Genomic DNA, 20,607 nt, shown 5'->3' on the forward strand with positions numbered 1-20,607 from the left:
TCAAGCAATCCTTCTGTCTCAGCCTCCCAGGTAGCTGGGATTATAGATCTGTGCTACCACGCCTGACTAACAAGTTCTAAAGCTTGCTTCATCTTTTTCATTCTAACCTCTAAGATTAGATGATCACAAACAGAGCCTTAAGAATTCCCTTCTGCAGTTAACGTACCAAATTATTTAATACAACTTTTAAGTGAGTGAAACTTCGATATCCTTACAAGCAAATTAAATTTTGGCTTATTTGAAAATTTTATTTTGCTATTCAAGTTATTTTCATTTAAAAGGTAAAGAGGAAGAGATCACATGTGTATGTTATGATTAAATAAACTTTATTTCTTTCTCACATTCCTTTTAGGCAGCTGCTGCTTTTGTGATGTTTCCTGTTCAGACCATAACAACGGTTGACTCCTGTGTTGTACAATTAGATTATTTGGATGGAAGGCTACTTATATCTTCACTAACTCGATCCTTCTTGTGTGACACTGAGAGGTATATTGGCCATCCATTAGTCACCAGAAATGCAGACTTTTAGAAATGGGAGGAACTTAGAAGTTATCTACCCCAAGCCCCATCAATCAGTTATACAGATTTTTTTCTTTTCTTTTCTTTTCTTTTTTGTTTTTTTGAGACAGGGTCTCACTCTGTCACTCAGGCTGGAGTGCAGTGGTGTGATCATGGCTCACTGCAGCCTTGACCTCCCCAGCTCAAGCGATCCTCCTACCTCAGCCTCTCAAGTAGCTGGGTCTACAGACACATGCCACCATGCCCTGCTAATTTTTTGTATTTTGTTTAGAGACTGGGTTTTGTCATGTTACCCAGGCGGGTCTTGAACTCCTGGGCTCAAGCGATCTTCCTGCCTCAGCCTCCCAAAGTGCTTGGATTACAGGCAAGAACCACTGCCCTTGGCTATTACAGATGTTACGGAATCAGTTGTATGCAAGCTGATGTTAGAGAGCAGAGAAGAGGTAGAGGAGTCTAAGACAGTCCAGTGGGTGACTAAGACAAGTATTCCGTGAGCCCGTTGCTGGTGAGGCGTGTTCTAAGTGCCATGAGAGAAGGCCAAAGGCCTGTTTTTATATGCGGAAGCAGGAAGGCTTCTTTGAGTTTTGTTGTTTTCAAGATTTGTTTTATTTTAATAGAATTTTACTAAAGGGTAAAATTGGATGAAGAATAAGAGCTTTACGAAGATAAGTATTTCATCAAAATCTCAAGGGTAGATAGAGCCAGAGGTCCAATGAGTGGCAAAGGAGTGCATTAGAGGTAGCTGTGAAATACCAGAGCAGAATAGCAGACAGCTGAAAATGAGTATTATGCATCACTGTGCCAAAGTTTTCAGCCATTCTCACTGCAAGGAAATTTTCACTGGCCATTCTTTTTTTCACTGGACGTGGCAGCTATCATATTTCTCAGGACCATCTCCTTTTAAAAATTTGTCATGGAGAGTTTTGAGCCTACACAAAAGAAGGGAGAATTGTGTAATCAACCCCCGTGTACCTATTTCGTAACTAAAGTTGGATGACAGTAGCCTAGAACCTTTTGTAAAAATAACATGTTTAGATGTGCTTACTCTCTGTTAGCTAGAATTCAGTTTTTGGGGACATGGATAGTATAATAAAATATATACTTATGTTAAAAAATCTTTTTGTTTCAACCTATTTTCCCTCCCAACAAACAGTATGTATATATATTTTTAAAAGCTGGGCCTCCTAGTGACTAGCCAAAGTGATAGATATGACTTTGTTTCATGTAAATTTAGTGTTAAGGATTAACTAAGGTAGCATATGTGAAAATACTCAACTTTGGGCCTGTGACATATTGTTTGAAAAATAATAGAAAGTACGATTAATGAGGATACAAATGATAATGAATTGATTGCATTTTTCACTCAGCAAACATTTATTATAGCCCTCCAGATCCTTAGCACCATATTAGGTATCATAAAATATATAAAATAAGGAAGAAATATATTTTATTTCCCAAATAAGGAATATAAGTAATAAAACCACTACTTCCTGTACTGCTCTGTATACATTTCAAAGCACTCTTACACCAATGTTCTTAAAGTAAAGCAAATGTTATGTTTTATTCATAAAGCAAGTAACTACAGAAGTAGTTATTGAATTATCTGAGGTTATCTAGTAAATTCATGCTAGAGAGCATACTAGATCACTCTTCAATAAAAGAGATTGAGTTTATGGAACTCTACAATGTATTGAGTGCTTTCTGTAGGCCTGACACTGTGCTACACACTGGGAATCCAACCAAAGAGGAATAAGAAGTGTCCTTTGCCCTGAAAAGTCATGATTTGCTGTTTAAATAGACATAATTGCCATATATCATGTCATAAGTGCTATGAAAGCAAAGCATAGGAAGCATGTAATTCCATATATGGGAATCAGGGAAAGTTTCTGAGGAGGAATGATGGAATCATGGAGGGTAAGTAACAGGAGTTTTTAGGAAGAGACATCTACCTCATCATTATCACCTTCCATGTTCCCAGGCAGTGTACTGAGCTCTTTTATATATCCAACTCATGTAATCCTAAGGGAGCAGAATACTCCAAGGTGCAGAGTTTCAGAAGGACCTGGGTTTTTGAGGAAAAAGTAAGTTTATTGGGTGTTTGTGGTGAGGAAGTGACTTGGAGACAGGGTTGGAGAACTAGATTAGTAGCTTCCATAGAGTGTCCAAAGAACATTTTACAGAGTGACTTTAGAAGCAACTAGTAGGGTTCAAGGATGTACGAAATAGTTCAGTAGCATTCACTTTTTAGATTTGAAAGGGGCCTTTACATTAATTCTGAGCCTCTTATTCTGTGGCTAATAAACTAAGTACTAATATGAAATGATTTGCTTCCTGTCACAGAAATAGCTAATGGCAAATCAGAGCCAGAACCCTATTTTGATCTTTCCATTCTCTTGTTTTTTTCAGTATATTGCTAATATGAATGAAGGAGAAGGCATTGTGAGTGAAGTTATTATACCCATGCTGATTTGTAGTGCCATTGTTTTTGCCTTTTTTTTTGTAAGTAAATCTGCTTTCTCTTCCTTTCTGGATGTTAGAGAAAAGTTTTGGAAAATTGGAAACAAGGAAAGAGATGGAGAATATGGAGCTTGTTTCTTTCCTGGAAGATGTTCTGGGGGCCAGCAACCTCTGATATATTGTGCTCGCCCAGGCTCTAGGATGTGGGAAGTGAACTTTGATGGAGAAGTTATAAGTACACATCAGTTCAAGAAACTCCTCTCGTTGCCACCTCTCCCTGTGATTACTCTAAGGTAATGATTTGTATGGCTTGTTAGGATTATTTGAAGAGCTTATATATAGAGATTGGGTGAAAATCTCTGATATTGTATAAGTGTTAAAGATTTTATTATACCTGGCCAGGCGTGGTGGCACACGCCTATAATCCCAGCACTTTGGGAGGCTGAGGCCGGTGGATCACGAGGTCAGGAGATTGAGACCATCCTGGCTAACGGTGAAACCCTGTCTCTACTAAAAATACAAACAAAAAATTAGCTGGGCGTGGTGGCGCATGCCTGTAGTCCCAGCTACTCAGGAGGCTGAGTCAGGAGAATGACGTGAACCCAGGCTGTGGAGCTTGCCGTGAGCCGAGATCATGCCACTGCACCCAGCCTAGGCGACAGAACGAGACTCCGTCTCAAAAAAAAAGATTTTATTATGTCTTTTCAGAGTGAAGTTGAATTTTTATTAAAAGATTCAGAAAAACCAAAGAAGTCTTTGAGAATTACCTTTCCTATGATTAATGTGAGTTGAATAAGGGCAGATGTGGTTAGGCTGTTGAATTTGTTTTGGAGGCAAAAATTACCATATATTGGGAAAAGTATAATTTTATGTTATACTTCTAACAGATAAACTCATTAACAGATGTGTTTACTTTCTAGATCAGAACCTCAGTATGATCATACAGTTGGATCCTCCCAATCTTTGTCTTTCCCCAAACTCTTACATCTTAGGTAAGTTTCTACTTTCCTTTGATCTGGGGGGGGGAAAAGAATACTTAGCTTTTAATCTCTGTTTCTTGTTCAGAAGTAGTTAGTTTTTTAAGGTTATTTTTGCACTAAATTATTTTTAGAAAGTTAGGAAATAATTATGTTACATGAAGTGTTCTGTATTTAAAAGGAATGGAAAGATCCTAGAAATACACTTCTCTTTCCAAGCCAATTGGAGAGTTTATAATTGCCAAGAAACTTCTAACAATTAGAGCTAAGATAGCTCTACTAACCTCTTCATAACCTCCCCTAGCTAGTGGGATGCTATAATGAAAGCAAGTCCCAGATCAAAATCTGCCACACAGATGTATGTCTTTTTAGCAAGCAGGCACAAAAAAAGTTGTAGAACTTGTTCTTGTATGCTTGGTGAAATTTCAGCTCTCTCTCCTGTAGGTACTCTGACAAATACTTGCATGAAAGATCTGCTGGAGGCAGTTTCAGCCGTATTCTAAAGTCAGAGTTCAGCCAGCCTTCTAGTTGGATTTGGTGCAAAGTCCAGCACAAAGTGCTGCCCTAAAAGTTGTTAACTGCTGGGCCTGCCAATTCTTACACCTTGTTCTGCAAGAGCAAGAGTGCCAGTTTATGATTTCCAGCCAGTATCTTGAGCTCTATTTCATCAATAAAAAATTATTTCTGATATCCCTTAGGCTAGTTAGTAAGATCTCTGATGGAAATTCAGCAAACATTGTATGAAGTTGCTATATGGTACACTGGAGTGCGAACACCTGATTCAGTTCTTTCAAAGGCTAACTAACCACTCTTTGTGATTTTTTAAAAGTAATTGAAATTTAACTGATTGCCTCTAAGGGTAAGGATAAAAACCAGCTTATGTATTTGTCATACTTCCTACACTAAAGTATTTAAAAGTGAATTATAAGGCTGAGTGTGGCTCATGCTTGTAATCCCAGCACTTTGGGAGACAGAGGCAGGCAGATCATTTGAGGTCAGGAGTTCGAGACTAGCCTATCAACATGGAGAAACCCCGTCTCTACTAAAAATACAAAATTAGCCCGGCATGGTGGCACGCTTCTGTAATCCCAGCTACTAGGGAGGCTGAGGCAGGAGAATCACTTGAACCTGGAAGGTGGAGGTTGCAGTGAGCCGAGATCGTGCCATTGCACTCCAGCCTGGGCTACGGAGCAAGACTCTGTCTCAAAAAAATAAAATTAAAAAGTGAATTATAGACATTATAACACTTTAGTAACTCCATAATTCTAATTCATCATGAAAGTTACTAGAGAAAGACATTTATTTGCCCATAATTAGATAAAGCATGCTAAAAACTTCCTTCTTTAGCATTCTTCCTTTATGGCACTTGTCATTTTTATATATTATATAATATATAATTCATATATTACATATTATATATATATTAATTTTATATTATATATTATATAATATATAATTCATATATTACATATTATATATTTATATATTAATTTTATAATTTTATAATTATATACAATATAATTACATTCATATAATTTTATATTTACATATTATAATTTTGTAATTACATATTAATTTATAACTACATATAATTTTTATAATTACATATAATTTGTTTATAATTACATATTAATATATGTTACAATTAATTACAATTAATATAATTACAATTAATATAGTTACATATTAATATAATATTTAATATAATTACATATTAATATAGTATTTATACATGTCTTACCCTAGACAGTAAGCTCCATGAGGGCTTTATTTCTGTTTTGTTCACTATTATTTTTTCAATGCTTGGCCTAATGCCTGGCATGTGATAGATACTTAATGAATATTTGTTGACTGTGATGTGATGTGCAGGGTGTTGGGAAGTCCCTTACCCAAGAGTTTTTTTTTTTTTTTTTTAGAGACAGAGTCTTGCTCTGTCACCCAGATTGGAGTGCAGTGGTGCGATCTCGGCTTACTGCAGCCTCCGCCTTTCAGGTTCTAGCAATTCTCCTGCCTCAACCTCCCAGGTAGCTGGGACTCACAGGTGCACGCCACCACCCCTGGCTAATTTTTTATATTTTAGTAGAGACAGGGTTTCACCTTGTTGCTCAAGCTGGTCTCGAATTCCTGGGCTCAGGCAATCCACCTGCCTTGGCCTCCCAAAGTACCCAAGAGTATGTTTTCTAGTAGTCGGGCCACAATACACTTAGCTCTCCTGGTAGTTATTCTTTTGACTGTAGCTATTTAAAGCTCCTGCTAACAGTCCCTACCATGGTAGACAAAACCTTTGATGATCTGACTCTGCCTGTTCCTCAGCTAAAGCAACAATTAATGCCGCTTTGAAACCTCTGCTGATTCCTCCAAGAGGCTTACATTAGACAGCCTGTTCCTGTGCATGTACTGTTGTCAAACCATATTCATTCCTTTATCATTGCCACTCTTATTGTATTATGAATATGCATCCCAGCATCAGATTGTCAACTCCTTTTCTATGGGCAGTGCTAGACACATAGAAAACTCTCAAATGATAGTGAATTCAACAAAGAGTTGTTTCAAAAACATGAAGAGGAGGGCTTCTTTTCGTTCCTGTTTATTTATTTTTTTCATTTGTACACTGTGCCCTGTGGGACTTTTACTGTTGCAACCCATACATCCCAGAGGGGACATCCTTATGCACTTTGTTTCCTTTCAGGCACATTGGTATTACTTTCTCGAACTTTAAAACAATCCTCTTAGGTTTGTGTCCCCATTTATTATCAGTGTAGGGATAAGGGGATGAGGAATGTATAAATTACAAGTATCAGCTTTTATCTAAGTTCCCGTCCCCAGCCCCCCATCTAGTCTAGGTTGCAATTCCTAAGGAGTTTTCCAAGCTCAATGTCAGGTTCAGTATCAAAATTATGATCCTGTATCTCTTTCTCAGAGATCCTCTGGACCCCTTCCTTTTTTTTTCTCCTCTGACTCTTGAAGGCAGCCTTCTCAATTTGACTTTGGATTAAGATTCTGACCATTTCTTGCATTTTATGACAAAGATTACTATCCTGTAGGGATAGTGATCGGGTCTTTCATATTGACAAAATGTTTAACACTTACATGAGTACTCAACTCCTGTTAAAAATCAGTTAGTTTCATAGACACATGGAACCATTTTTAGTATTCTTGGAAACATAAAGGAAAAAGAAATATGGTCCCTGTTCTTAAGATTATAATTTATTGGAGAGATGTGATTTATTTCTCCAAAAAGTTTAACAACAATAAGAAGTAAGAGTTGTGACAGTGCAGTGCATGATTTAGTGCCATATGAGCAAAGTGTAAGAAATAGGTTGAGTGCAAGAAATAGGGTGAGTGCTGTGGGCTGTAAGGGAGGATTTCAGAGGGAAGTAGAACTTCTGATCCTTGAGAGGTGGCTAGATTAAGAACATTGTAAGTTGGAGAATGTCCTGACCAACATTAGGAAGTGGAGATTTTTTTTTATATACCAGTGGTATATAAAAAATAGTAGCAGCCTTGAGAGAGTAAATGAAATATATGAGATAAATTTATATGAGTAAGTATAGAAAAAGATGAGAGAGTACCAGAGAACTGGAGAGAAAGAGAACCAAGAAAATGCAGTGTCCTAGAGCCCCAGGAGGTGAGGTTCAAGAAGCAGAGAACAGTTAGCCGGCTTATCTTCTGCTTGGGGTTAAGAAAATGGGAAGTGATGAAGGGTCATTGGGTTTGGCAGTTTGGGAATCTATGACTTTTTGAGAATTCAGTTAAGTGGAATAGTTAGGATTCCAGATAATAGTGGGTAGGTTAGTGAAGATAAGTGGAGGAGGAAGTAGATTCTGTGTTACACAGGAAAAAAGTCCAGGTTTTGGAGCCAGACTATCCTTGGTGTAAATTCCGAGTCTTCTACATTTCGTGCTGAATGGCCTTTGGCATATTATTTTATCTCTCTGAGCCTTAGCTTTTTCTCTTTTCAATAAAATAAGAATAGTGTATCTACCTTGATTGGCTTCTACAAAGTTAGGTAATATAGACAGAGCCTTTAATAAAGCTCCTGGCACATTGTTGACCAGGAGTACTCAGCCTTTTGTTGCCCACACACAACTAACAACATCAAAATATTACTGTTCCTAAAAGTGGCTCACTAGAGTAATGATTGGCAGTAAGATGTTAGTCTTTGATTTAATGTGCCCCTATCATGTCCAGTATGGAAAGTTCAGCTGCTTTAACAAACGTCAGGTAAAGGTACCTAAGCTTTTCTTTTTCCAAATACCAGCCTGCCTGCCTGCCTTCCTTCCTTCCTTCCTTCCTTCCTTCCTCTCTCTCTGTCTCTCTCTCTCCCCCTCCCCCTCCCCTCCCCCTCCCCTCCCCCTCCCCTCCCCTCCCCCCTCCCCTCCTCTTCCCTTCACCTCCCCTTCCCTTCCCTTCCCCTTCCCTTCCCCTCCCCTCCCCTCCCTCTCTCCCCTCCCGTCCCCTCCCTTCCCTTCCCTCCCTCCCCTCCCTCCCCTCCCCTCCCCTTTCTTGACAGAGTCTTGCCCTATCACCCAGGCTGGAGTGCAGTGGCACAATCTTGGCTCACTGCAACCTGCACCTCCTGGTTTCAAGTGATTCTCCAGCCTCAGCCTCCCAAGTAGCTGGGATTACAGGCACATGCCACCACGCCTGGCTAATTTTTGTATTTTTAGTAGAGACAGGGTTTTACCATGTTGGCCAGGCTAGTCTCAAACTCCTGACCTCAAGTGATCCACCCACCTTGGCCTCCCAAAGTGCTGGGACTACAGGTGAGAGCCACTGCACCCAGCTGACCCTTTTCTTTTTCTGGAAAATATCTAGTATATATGTCTGAATTTTCCCAATTTGGTATCATTTTACGCTATTTATTAGTGGACTGTTGTTACAGACAGAAAGGAGTTGTTAGGACTCAATTAGATGGATCACTCTTGTGTTTTCTTTCTACAGTCTGATTTTACTTTAATAGCTAATGCAAGGATCTGAATTCAGGGAATTATAAACTTTTGTGTCCTAGCACACTCGAATTCTCTTGACTTATTCTCTTGCAGTGAGCATTGTGTGCTGACTTGGACAGAAAGAGGAATTTATATTTTCATTCCTCAGAATGTTCAAGTTCTTCTTTGGAGTGAAGTCAAAGGTAATTATATTTTTCTTTATGTAATTTTTAATCTCATGCTTATGAAAATTAGATTATTGTAGGAGCATTCTCTTGTAATTTAAGAAGTAGAAAAATAGGATTTTTTTTTTTTTTTTGAGACAAAGTCTTGCTCTGTCACCCAGGCTGGAGTGCACTGGTGCGATCTTGGCTCACGGCAACCTCCGCCTCCTGGGTTCAAGTGATTCTCCTGCCTCAACCTCCTGTATAGCTGGGATTACAGGCATGTACCACCACACCTGGCTAATTTTTCTACTTTTAGTAGAGAAGGAGTTTCGCCATGTTGGCCAGGCTGGTCTCGAACCCCTGACCTCAGGTGATCTGCCGGCCTCGGCCTCCTAAAGTTTTGGGATTACAAGCGTGTATGATTATAGGTGTGAGCTACTGCGTCCAGTCACGTTTCTTTTAAAGATTGACCGTAGATGTTTCCCATTGTAAGGTACTTCCTAAACATGCATTTGTGAATTTGTATTCAGCTATTTATTTTTTCATGAGTAATTTTATTTATTTTTTAATTGACACATAATAATTGTACATATTTACGGGGTACATAGTGATGTTTCGATACATGCAGTGTATAGTGTACGCTGATCAGATCAGGGTGGTTAGCATATCTATCATCTTAGACATTTATTAGCTCTTTGTGTTGGGAACATTCATTATTCTAGCTCTTTGAAAACATACATTGTTATTAACTATAGTCATCCTACAATGCTATGGAACAGTAGAACTTATTCCTTCTATCTAGCTGTGATTTTGTATCCTTTAACAAGTCTTTTCCCTGTCTCCTCCTTCCTCTTACGCTTGCAGAATCTCGTCACCTCTGTTCTGCTTTTCTTCTTCTGTGAGATCACATGTTTTCTAGCTTCTGCATATAAATGAGAACATGTAGTCTTTAACTTTCTGTTTCTGGCTTATTTCACTTAACATGGTGTCCTCCAGTTTTCATGAGTAATTTTAAGTGTAATTTTCATTAGTAACTGCTGAAAAGGAACAAACAGGTTATTTGTCCCTCTATTGCGCTGAGTCTTTGTCCCTGCCAGAAGTCTTGCTTTGGCTCCCATTTTGTATCTTTATAGTTTGGCGTTCAAACTGTTCTTGTGGGAGCAACAGCCATCATATGTGACTGAGACAGAAAATCAGTCTCTATATTCTTTGGGTTAAAACCAGAAGTGGGGGAAATCTAGCTTTTTTACCATTGCTGCTCAGTAGAGAGTATATGTTGACTTTTTGGTTCTTTTTCTACTTTTGTAAAAACCAAAAAAGGAGAGAGAGAAAGAAATCATTACTTACTGGTCTCATCAACAGTGATTTTCTTGTGGCTTAAATTTCTTAAGTATGTCCCTTGAAAACTAGTCATTTAAGTCCTTTCAGGATACTCTGCCGAGACAGATATTTTCTTGAAGGCAGATATTTTCTCATTAACTGTATATTGATTTACATACTGTGTTAAAATCCGTTCATTGAGGACCAGGTTGTAACGCTCAGGGACCTTATAGTGTGGCCTCTAATGTAGATTATCCTCTTTTAATGTCCCAATTCCTTTTCACAGAAAGCAGCATTTTAAAACATAAGACTTCAGGTCAGAGAGAGAGAGTTCTTTCTTCACATCTTTTATTCTTGATCTTTTTAGAATAGTTTCTAAAATATGATTTCTTCATTGAACTGCAAGTACAAAAATAGAGATGAAATTCAGTCAAGCCAAACCCTACATAAGAAATGAATTTATTAGAATAATTTCAACCCTTTTAAAATTGTAAGGGATATTTGGTTAATGTTTTGTATGTTCACACCTGTGGTTTTTGTAGATATTCAGGATGTGGCTGTCTGTAAGAATGAATTGTTCTGCTTGCACCTAAATGGGAAGGTCTCACATCTCTCCCTGATATCCGTGGAGCGCTGTGTGGAACGCCTGCTAAGAAGAGGCCTATGGAACCTGGCTGCTCGCACCTGCTGTCTTTTCCAAAATTCTGTCATTGCCAGCAGAGTGAGTCAGAGCTTACCTAGACATCTTTGCCATGGATTGGTGAAACTATCCTAGCTTGCAAGATTGTGTTACAAAGTTGCTTGACTTTATTAGCCCTGTCTGTATGACCTACAGATACAGCAATACATGCCCAGGGAAAGCATGATAGATATATCTAGGGGTGGATAGAGGGTAAGAAATAGGGTACAATTTTCATTTAAAATATCAAATTTACATACAAATTTATTTGTTTCAGAACTTGTTTTTAAGGGGGATAATTGTGTATATTGTAAATTTTAATTAAATTATTATTATTATTTTGAGACAGAGTCTTGCTCTGTCACCCAGGCTGGAGTGCAGTGGCGCAATCTCAGCTCACTGCAACCTCTGCCTCCTGGGTTCAAGCGATTCGCGTGTCTCAGTCTCCTGAGTAGCTGCGACTACAGGCACTCGCCACCACACCTAGCTGATTTTTTTTTGTGTTTTTAGTAGAGATGGGGTTTTACCATGTTGGCCAGGTTGGTCTTGAACTCCTGACCTCAAGTGATCCACCTACCTTGGCCTCCCAAAGTGTGGAATTACAGGTGTCAGCCACCGCACATGGCCTTAAATTCTTAATTCCTAAGAAAATTCTCATGAAATCTTTCTCTAGCTTGCTAAGCCTTTTTAAAGCACCATTGAAGTTTTATGTTCTGTATTAGACCTCTTTCTTTCTTTCTTTCTTTTTTCTTTTTTTTTTTTTTTTTTGAGATGCAGTCTCGCTCTTGTCCCTCAGGCTGGAGTGGAGTGCAATGGGTCGATCTCGGCTCAGTGCAATGTCCGCCTCCCAGGTTCAAGCGATTCTCCTGCCTCAGCCTCCCGAGTAGCTGGGATTATAGGCGCCTGCCACCACGCCCAGCTAATTTTTGTATTTTTAGTAGAGACGGGGTTTCACCATGTTGGCCAGGCTGGTCTCTAATTCCTGACCTCAGGGGAACCACCCACCTTGGCCTCCCAAAGTGCTGGGATTACAGGCATGAGCCACCATGCCTGACCTAGACCTCTTTCAATATATTGGCCATTTGAATGTAGATTTACCTACAAATAGCTATTCCATTGCAATATTCTTTTATTAGGCAAGAAAAACTTTGACTGCAGATAAATTGGAGCATTTGAAATCTCAGCTGGACCATGGCACCTACAATGATCTAATTTCTCAACTGGAAGAATTGGTATTAAAATTTGAACCTTTGGATTCAGCTTGTAGCAGTAGAAGAAGCTCAATTTCATCACATGTAAGTATTCTCACCTTTAAAGGATTTTTCCACCTTTGGTTGTTCTTATTTACCTCTAGGATCCCCAAATTTGTTGTCCTTTCCATTTAGATTTTTTGGTGGGAAGGGGTGAACTTTTGTTCAGCTACCGGCCCAGCTCTGTGAAGCCTCCATTTAGGTGTGTCTTGGAGCCACATTTTGTTTTGTCATTGTTTATTATTTTCTGTTCCCTGATGTACTCATATAGCTCCCAGAATAAGTTACGTTGCTCTAATATGTGATTTCAGGTGCTTCATGCTAATTTGAGTCTGAATGCAGCTCCGGATTATCTCATTTAATCCCCATTCTCACTACTACGCTTTATGAAGACAAGCTGGTGAAATATGGCAGCTGATGCCACTGGCACACGGAGTGACCCAGCTGCCAGGCACCTAAGCCTTGCTCATCAGTTTGTTCTAATAAGCCATAATGGTTGTTATTAACTTTCCACTTGAGTGTTGGTATTTCTTTACAGAAGTTATATTAATGTTATAAAGGAAATTTTTACATTTTTTTTTGGAATTCTTTTAATTTTTAGGAAAGTTTCAGCATCTTGGACTCTGGTATTTATCGTATCATTAGTAGTAGAAGAGGCAGTCAGTCAGATGAAGACTCTTGCTCCCTTCACAGCCAAACCCTCTCAGAAGATGAGAGATTTAAAGAATTCACCTCACAGCAGGAAGAGGACCTGCCAGATCAGTGCTGTGGCTCACACGGAAATGAAGGTGATGAATATGTCTGTTGTTGGTTCCTGATGTGAAGCCATTATTTTCCACAAGCTCTTGTTACCAGGATTATCTTGTGCACAGAAGTTCTCTGAAGTGTTAATAATTTTTAACATGTTGATAGAACTTTCCATCCAGATCCACAGATATGCTGCCTACTAGAAGAGTTGGTTTATGTTTAGTATTTTTTCCCCTCATGTTTGGACTAACATTAGGGCCTATTTTTGATCATGCATCAAAATGCTGGAAAGGTTATGAAAGAAAAGTCATTAACCAAAAGAGTGGGAAGATTTTATCCTGACTAACCAAAGTATTTTTCATCAGGAATGAAAAATTACTGCAGTTTTGGGGGTCATTGCCTTCCTTTTTCGATGTGCGAGTATTCCTATGGCTGAACTATTGAGAAGAGAATAATAGAGACCCTAAACTCCCTTTTTGACTTATGGGGACTCAGGGTTAGTAGGCAAATGAAGGTACCTGCCTCTGTTTTATGTGGATCATCCCGTGCATTTTGTAAACCTGTGTTTCGCTCATTTGTTTCTGGGTCAATTGTGATTTTGGTGTTGAATCCTTCATTTCTTTTGGTTTATTCATTTCAGAATTTTTTTGAAGATTAAAACAACTCCCACATGATTAGATTTTGTTTCTTTTTTTCCTGATTCCATTCATTAGACAATGTTTCTCATGCTCCAGTGATGTTTGAGACAGATAAGAATGAAACTTTTCTCCCCTTCGGCATTCCATTACCATTTCGTTCTCCATCTCCTCTTGTGTCTCTTCAGGCTGTCAAAGAAAGGTAAACCAATTAGTCTTGTCATTTAATTCCATTTCTGATCTTACTTCAGTTGTCACATTAGAGAGAGAATGGAAAATGAGAAAAAAGAAGTCTCTTGTTTTCCATATAACTTGTCACATGAAGCTATTAACTTCTCATTTACCTTGGGGAATCTAGTTTCCCTCTGTTTTAGTAGCTGGTATTTGAGTTGTTACAGGTGTAGGTGTCCACACCCTCAAGAGATCAGAAATCAAAAAATCTCTGATGGGAATAGTTTCCATGTATCATTAGTCTTTAGTTGATCCTTTCTAATGGTCAGTTTGGGCTCAGACTTGGAGTCTTTTCAGAATTCTTTCTAGCTACTCCATGGGACCAGGGTTGCCATTTGAGTTTGAGAGAGGACTTTGTGCAGCTACTTAGCTGTGTATCTGAGTCTTACTGGGTACAAGTTTTGCTTAAGGAGGCTGTATTGTGACTAGTTAACAGCTGAGATACATGAAGCAATTCTTTGTTGTTCTGTGACCAGAATGGGACTGATGATCACATGGTTTTGCCCAAGTTGATAGAAATATTACAGATACAGCTGGAGTTAAAGACCTTTTCTTTAGCCCTGAAACACTGGTTTCTTAGGGCAATTTAGTAAATAATGGGAATCATTATATTGTAAGTTTTATATGGGGCTTATGTGAAATGCTATTATTTGAACAGAGAAGTTGCTATAAACAGTCTTTACTCAGTCCAAGTTGCCTCCCTAGGACTAATAGAAACACAGAAAAGTCAAGAATGAAAACCTGAGTTTTCATTCTTGGCAGTAATAAGTTTTTATTCATGTTAATTTTTTGGTATTTGACTTCTAGTGTTTCTAGCTTTGTGCGTAAAACTACTGAGAAGATTGGCACCCTTCACACAAGCCCTGATCTGAAAGCGAGACCAGAGCTCAGGGGTGATGAGCAATCATGTGAAGAGGATGGGAGTTCAGATACCTGCCCAAAGGATGAAGACACCGAGTAAGCTCTTAGACATCAATCTCTATACATTCTAGGGAATCCAGCTGTCAGTTTTAAGAAAGCCATAGACCAACCTTGTGCAGCCTGTGGCCTGTGGGCCTCATGTGTTCCAGGACCGCTTTGAATGCAGCCCAACACAAAGTTGTAAAGTTTCTGAAAACATGAGTTTTTTTGTGATTTTTTTTTTTTAATAGCTCATCAGCCATTGTTAATGTTAGTGTATTTTATGTGTGGCCCCAGACAGTTCTTCCCATGTGGCCCAGGGAAGCCAAAAGTTGGACACCTGTGCCATAGGCTATGTCCTTTTCAAGAAGGCACGTGTATGTCTGCATTCATTGAAGATTGTTTGTGTAGCTTATAAAATTGTGAAATTCCACAAAGTGTTGAAAAATCACATCACCCTGAAGCAGATCTATAGAGCCCAGTTTTAATTTAGTATCTCTTCCATCTTTCCCCTGCATAACTCCCCTCCTTCCCCCATAATCTCCTCTTCAAACTTCTGGGATCTCACAGGAGTATTATATTAAGAGTAGGATGACCAAGGATCTAGACCTTGTCCTGGCTCTGCTTATGACTAGTAGGTGACTTTGGGAATGTCACTGATGCTCTCTGGCCTGCAAGATCCAAATGTGCTATTATTTGATGAGTTGAGGACTCATCAAGCAATAGCAAAAGGACCACCTTTTATATTCATCTAATTGTCTCATGTAACATAATACTTTATTCTCTAATAAACAGAATATTAGATTGAGATAATGAAAAAGAAAAGAAGGGATTCTTTAGGCAATGAAGACACTGTTGATCAAACAGTTGGCATTGATGTCCTGTCAGGTACCTTCCCATGATATGCTGGTGGCCTGGTCCTTGTGTAGCAGAGTTGTAGCAGAGCCCTTGATTGGGCATAGTGTGGAGTATCTTGTCTTTCTGGCTTCTGCCTTACAGTTTAGGGAATCTGGGTATTAAAGGCAAGCAAATTCAGCACTTACCCAGGAATTAAGAGAGAAACCCATGGGACCAGTGTTTGGACACCAGTGGTATTGGGGTTTGGAAACCCATGGACAGCCAGATGAAATAAAAGATTTCTAATCCTCAGAATAACTTAGTGAATCCATGTGTTTATAGAAAAAAAGTACAGATTTTTTGACATGACATTTAATGCAGCCTTCTATCTGACCGTAGCTACCTTCCAGCCACATTTTCTAAGTGCTGTAAATTTCACTCCTGTCAGAGAACTAAGTGTGTACTCTGATACCTCACTACCTTTCTTCATGCTATGTCTTCTATCCAGAGTATTCTCCCACCATTTTTTGTAACACAACTAATACCTCCTTAGGAATCTGTCGCTTTCCCTACTCAGAAAAATTATTTCTTCTTCTCTGCTTTCATATCACAATGCTCTTTAAAGAGCTGGTCTTTGGTATTCAACTTACTCTTCTTTTAAATTATACTTAGTTGTTTGCATGCCTTTCTTTCTAATGAGAGCTCACTGGAGCTTATCACTTTGAGGCCAAGGACCACCTTTTCTATTCATCTATTCGTCTGATGTAATAGGAGTATTAATACTTGCCATTTAGTAAGTGTAAGAAATATTTGTCTAAGGGCTGGGCGCGGTAGCTCATGCCTGTAATCCCAACACTTTGGGAGGCTGAGGCGGGCGGATCACGAGGTCAGGAGATCGAGACCATCCTGGCTAACGTGGTGAAACCCCATCTCTACTAAAAACACAAAAAGTTAACTGGGCACAGTGGCGGGTGCCTGTGGTCCCAGCTACTCAGGAGGCTGAGGCAGGAGAATGATGTGAACCCGGGAGGCAGAGCTTGCAGTGAGCAGAGATCACGCCACTGCACTCCAGCCTGGGCGACAGAGCATGACTCCGTCTCAAAAAAAAAAAGAAAAAAAAAAAAAAGAAATATTTGTCTAAGAAAGCTCTGAGGCTGAGGCAGGGAGAATTGCTTGAACCCAGGAGGCGGAAGTTGCAATGAGCCGAGATCACGTCACTGCACTCCAGCCTGGGCGACAGTGAGATCCTGTCTCAAAAAAAAAACAAGTCTGATCCCCTCTAACTCTTGTGAATGTTATTGTTATTTTTCACGTTTTCTTAGGGAGGAAAAAGAGGTAACTAGTCCACCACCAGAAGAAGACAGGCTCCAGGAGCTTAAAGTAGCAACAGCGGAAGCAATGTGAGTATAATGAGAAACCTTTATAGTGACTTCTCAAGGCAGTTTAGTAAATGAAGTGAATCATTATATCGTAACTTTTTTATGGGCCTTATGTGAAATATATAGTTGATTAGAGAAGTTGTTATAAATGGTCTTTCCTTTTATTAAGTCCAAGTTGCCTTCCTAGGATTAATAGGAAAAACCCAGGCACTGAAGTTTTCATTCTTGGCAGCAATAAGATTTTTTTCATGTTAATTTTTTGGTATTTGACTTTCAATATTCCTAGCTTTGTGTGTAAAACTTCTGAGATTAGCAGCCTTCACACAAGCCCAGAATGGGAATGACTTTCTGAGTCCATCAGTAGTAGTCCTGTGATAGTTTGGGGCAGAGGTAGCCTCATCTGAAATTGAAATTGAAGAATTAGGCTGGGCGCGGTGCCTCATGACTGTAATCCCAGCATTTTGGAAGGCTGAGGTGGGCGGATCGCTTGAGCTCAAAAGTTTGAGACCATCCAGGGCAACATGACGAAACCCCAAATACCAAAAGTAGCTTGGTGTAGTGGCATGTGCCTGTATTCCCAGCTACTCAGGAGGCTGAGGTGGGAAGATCACTTGAGCCTGCAGTGAGCTATATTTGTGCCACTGCACTCTGGCCTGGGTGACAAAACAAGACCCTATCTCCAAAAAACAAAAAAAAAGGGGGGGGGGATTAGTAAACACTGCCAAGTTTATGTTTTCTGTTTTGTCATCTGTTGAGACAGTTTTTATTGAAAGAGTTGAAAAGTAACATTTATTCCAGATGAGTATGTTACATTGGTTAGGTTAATTTAGCTTGAATTAATTTGTTTTAAGAAAGACACATGAAACAAATTTCATACTTATCTGTCTTGTATAGGACCAAGCTACAGGACCCTCTGGTTTTATTTGAATCCGAGTCTCTGAGAATGGTTTTACAGGAGTGGCTTTCATATTTAGAAAAAACATTTGCCATGAAAGACTTTTCAGGCATTTCAGATACTGACAACTCGTCCATGAAATCGAACCAGGATGTACTATTAGTTAATGAATCAAAAAAGGGAATATTAGATGAAGATAATGAAGAAGAAAAAAGGGACTCTTTAGGCAATGAAGAAACTATTGATAAAACAGCATGTGAATGTGTAAGGAGTCCAAGGGAGTCTCTGGATGACCTGTTTCAAATATGTTCTCCATGCACCATTGCAAGTGGTCTTCAGAACGACCTGGCTGAATTGACAACATTGTGTTTGGAGTTGAATATATTGAATTCTAAGACCAAAAGCACCAGTGGACATGCGGACCACACTTTGCAACAGTACTCTCCTGAAATTCTGGCTTGCCAATTCCTGAAGAAGTACTTTTTTCTCCTGGACTTGAAAAGAGCAAAAGAGAGTATCAAGCTTAGTTACAGGAATAGCCCTTCTGTTTGGGATACTTTTATTGAAGGATTGAAAGGTAATACTCAGATTGCCTTATCAAAGATAGAAATTTGTATAAAAAAGCAGTAGCAGTTTTGAATTTTGGGGTTTAAAAAAAAGATTTAAGTAGAAAATCACATCTGTGCTGGTCAGCCCTTCATTCTGTTTTCCATTCATTTTAACTTTTTTTTTTCCTCTTTCTTTGAGACGGAGTCTTGCTCAGTCGTCCAGGCTGGAGTGCAGTGGCGCGATCTCGGCTTACTGCAAGCTCCGCCTCCTGGGTTCACGCCATTCTCCTGCTGCAGCCTCCCGAGTAGCTGGGACTACAGGCACCCGCCACCATGCCCAGCTAATTTTTTTTTGTAGTTTTAGTAGAGATGGGGTTTCACCATGTTAGCCAGGATGGTCTCGATCTCCTGACCTCGTGATCCGCCTGCCTTGGCCTCCCAAAGTGTTGGGATTACAGGCGTGAGCCACCATGCCTGGCCTCATTTTAACTTTTAATAGTTCTTTCAGACATTGGTTACATTTACAACTGGATTATAAGAAATTAGTTTTTAAATTTTTATTTATTTTACTTTTTTTGAGACAGTTTCAATCTGTTGCCCAGGCTAGAGTGCAGTGGCACCATCTTGGCTCACTGCAGCCTCTGCCTCCTGGGTTTAAGAGATTCTCTTGCCTTAGCTTCCCAAGTAGCTGGGACCACAGGCGCGCACCACCACGCCCGGCTAATTTTTGTATTTTAATAGAGACGGGGTTTTGCCATGTTGACCAGGCTGGTCTCAAACACCTGACCTCAAGTGATCCACCTGCCTTGGCCTCCCGAAGTGTTGAGATCACAGGCATGAACCACTGTGCCTGGCCCTATTTTTTATTTTTAGAGACAGGGTCTCACTCTGTGGCCAGGCTGGAATGCAGTGGTGTGATCATGGCTCACTGCAGCCTTGACCCCTTCAGTTCAAACAATCCTCCTGCCTCAGTTTTATGAGTCGTGGGATTATAGGCGTGTGCCACTGTACCCGCTGATTTCTTCATTTTTTTATAGAGATGGGGTCTTACTGTGTTGCCCAGGTTGGTCTTGAAATCCTGACCTCAAAGCAGTCTTCCCACCTTGGCCTCCCAAAATGCTGGGATTATAGGTGTGAGCCACCATGCCTGGCCCTAGAAATTAGTTTTATTTCTCTCATAATGACATTCAGAAAATGGTAGAGCCGTGCTGGGGAAGTTGAGGTTAAAGTAAAATGTTTGTAAATGCAGATATATTAAAAGAAGAAAATCTCTCATGTAACTTACTAATACAGAAATACTATATGGGGTACTTATTGTGTGGCAGATATTATGGTAAACACTTTTCAGCATTGTCTCATTCATCCTTACAATAATCTTTGGAGTAGATGGTGTTATTTCATTTTATAGGTAAGCAATCTGAGGCAGAGAGAGCTTTTAGGTGGCTAAACCGCTGTAATAAATATCTCATAATGTAGTAACTCAGACTTATATAGAAGTATGTTTCTTGCTTATGTAACAGTCCAGGACAGGTATTCCAGGTCAGTGGGTAGCTGTCTTCCAGGTGGTAATTCAGCATTCCAGCATTCCAAGTTCCTTCCATTATTTTCAGCTCCAGCTTCCCTTAAGGGTTGCGGTTGTGTTTGGGTTGCTATGTCTGGGGAAAGCATGTAGAATGTGGTGTCTTACAGGCCTGGCCTGGTAGTGGCTTACATCTCTTCTGTATACATTTCCATTGGTGAAAATTCCGTCATATGGCCCCAACTAATTGTAAAGTAAACTGGGAAATGCAATCTGTCCAGGAGGAAAAGAATGAATATAGGTGAAGAACTTGCTTACATGTCTGCCTCAGAAACTTTGGTGCACAGCCAGCAGTATCTACCTTGGCTGAAGGTCACACTATGTGTCATCCTGACATATAATAGAAACCAGCTCTCATACTCTAAAAACTATATGCATTGCCCTTTCTGCAGCCATAGTTCCATGTTTTTGAAGAAGTGAATTTTCTTAATTCCAAATTCTGCTTGAATAACAGATGCCATATTTCTAATAATTAATTTAGACTTTAAGCAAACTTTTCATTCATTACCAAAAGTGAATAGAGAAACGTTTTTATGTCAACTTACTTAAAGATATT

At 39.5% G+C, this 20,607-nt stretch overlaps 1 protein-coding gene across 14 annotated transcripts in view; it reads left to right on the forward strand.

The window, feature by feature from the left end:
• The window catches only part of LOC105486977 (HPS5 biogenesis of lysosomal organelles complex 2 subunit 2), a 73,942-nt gene that overhangs the window by 14,533 nt on the left and 38,802 nt on the right, over positions 1–20,607 (forward strand). For all 14 annotated transcript variants that reach the window (XM_071074990.1, XM_071074988.1, XM_071074997.1 and 11 more), the window contains 11 exons: positions 353–486; positions 3,057–3,269; positions 3,897–3,968; positions 8,999–9,087; positions 10,914–11,092; positions 12,187–12,345; positions 12,902–13,088; positions 13,761–13,884; positions 14,721–14,870; positions 16,973–17,050; positions 17,924–18,501. In XM_071074990.1, coding sequence (XP_070931091.1) covers positions 353–486; positions 3,057–3,269; positions 3,897–3,968; positions 8,999–9,087; positions 10,914–11,092; positions 12,187–12,345; positions 12,902–13,088; positions 13,761–13,884; positions 14,721–14,870; positions 16,973–17,050; positions 17,924–18,501 — 1,963 coding nt within the window. The remainder of the gene's footprint in view (positions 1–352; positions 487–3,056; positions 3,270–3,896; positions 3,969–8,998; positions 9,088–10,913; positions 11,093–12,186; positions 12,346–12,901; positions 13,089–13,760; positions 13,885–14,720; positions 14,871–16,972; positions 17,051–17,923; positions 18,502–20,607) is intronic.

Source organism: Macaca nemestrina, chromosome 12, assembly GCF_043159975.1.
Source record: "Macaca nemestrina isolate mMacNem1 chromosome 12, mMacNem.hap1, whole genome shotgun sequence".
NCBI lineage: Eukaryota > Metazoa > Chordata > Mammalia > Primates > Cercopithecidae > Macaca > Macaca nemestrina.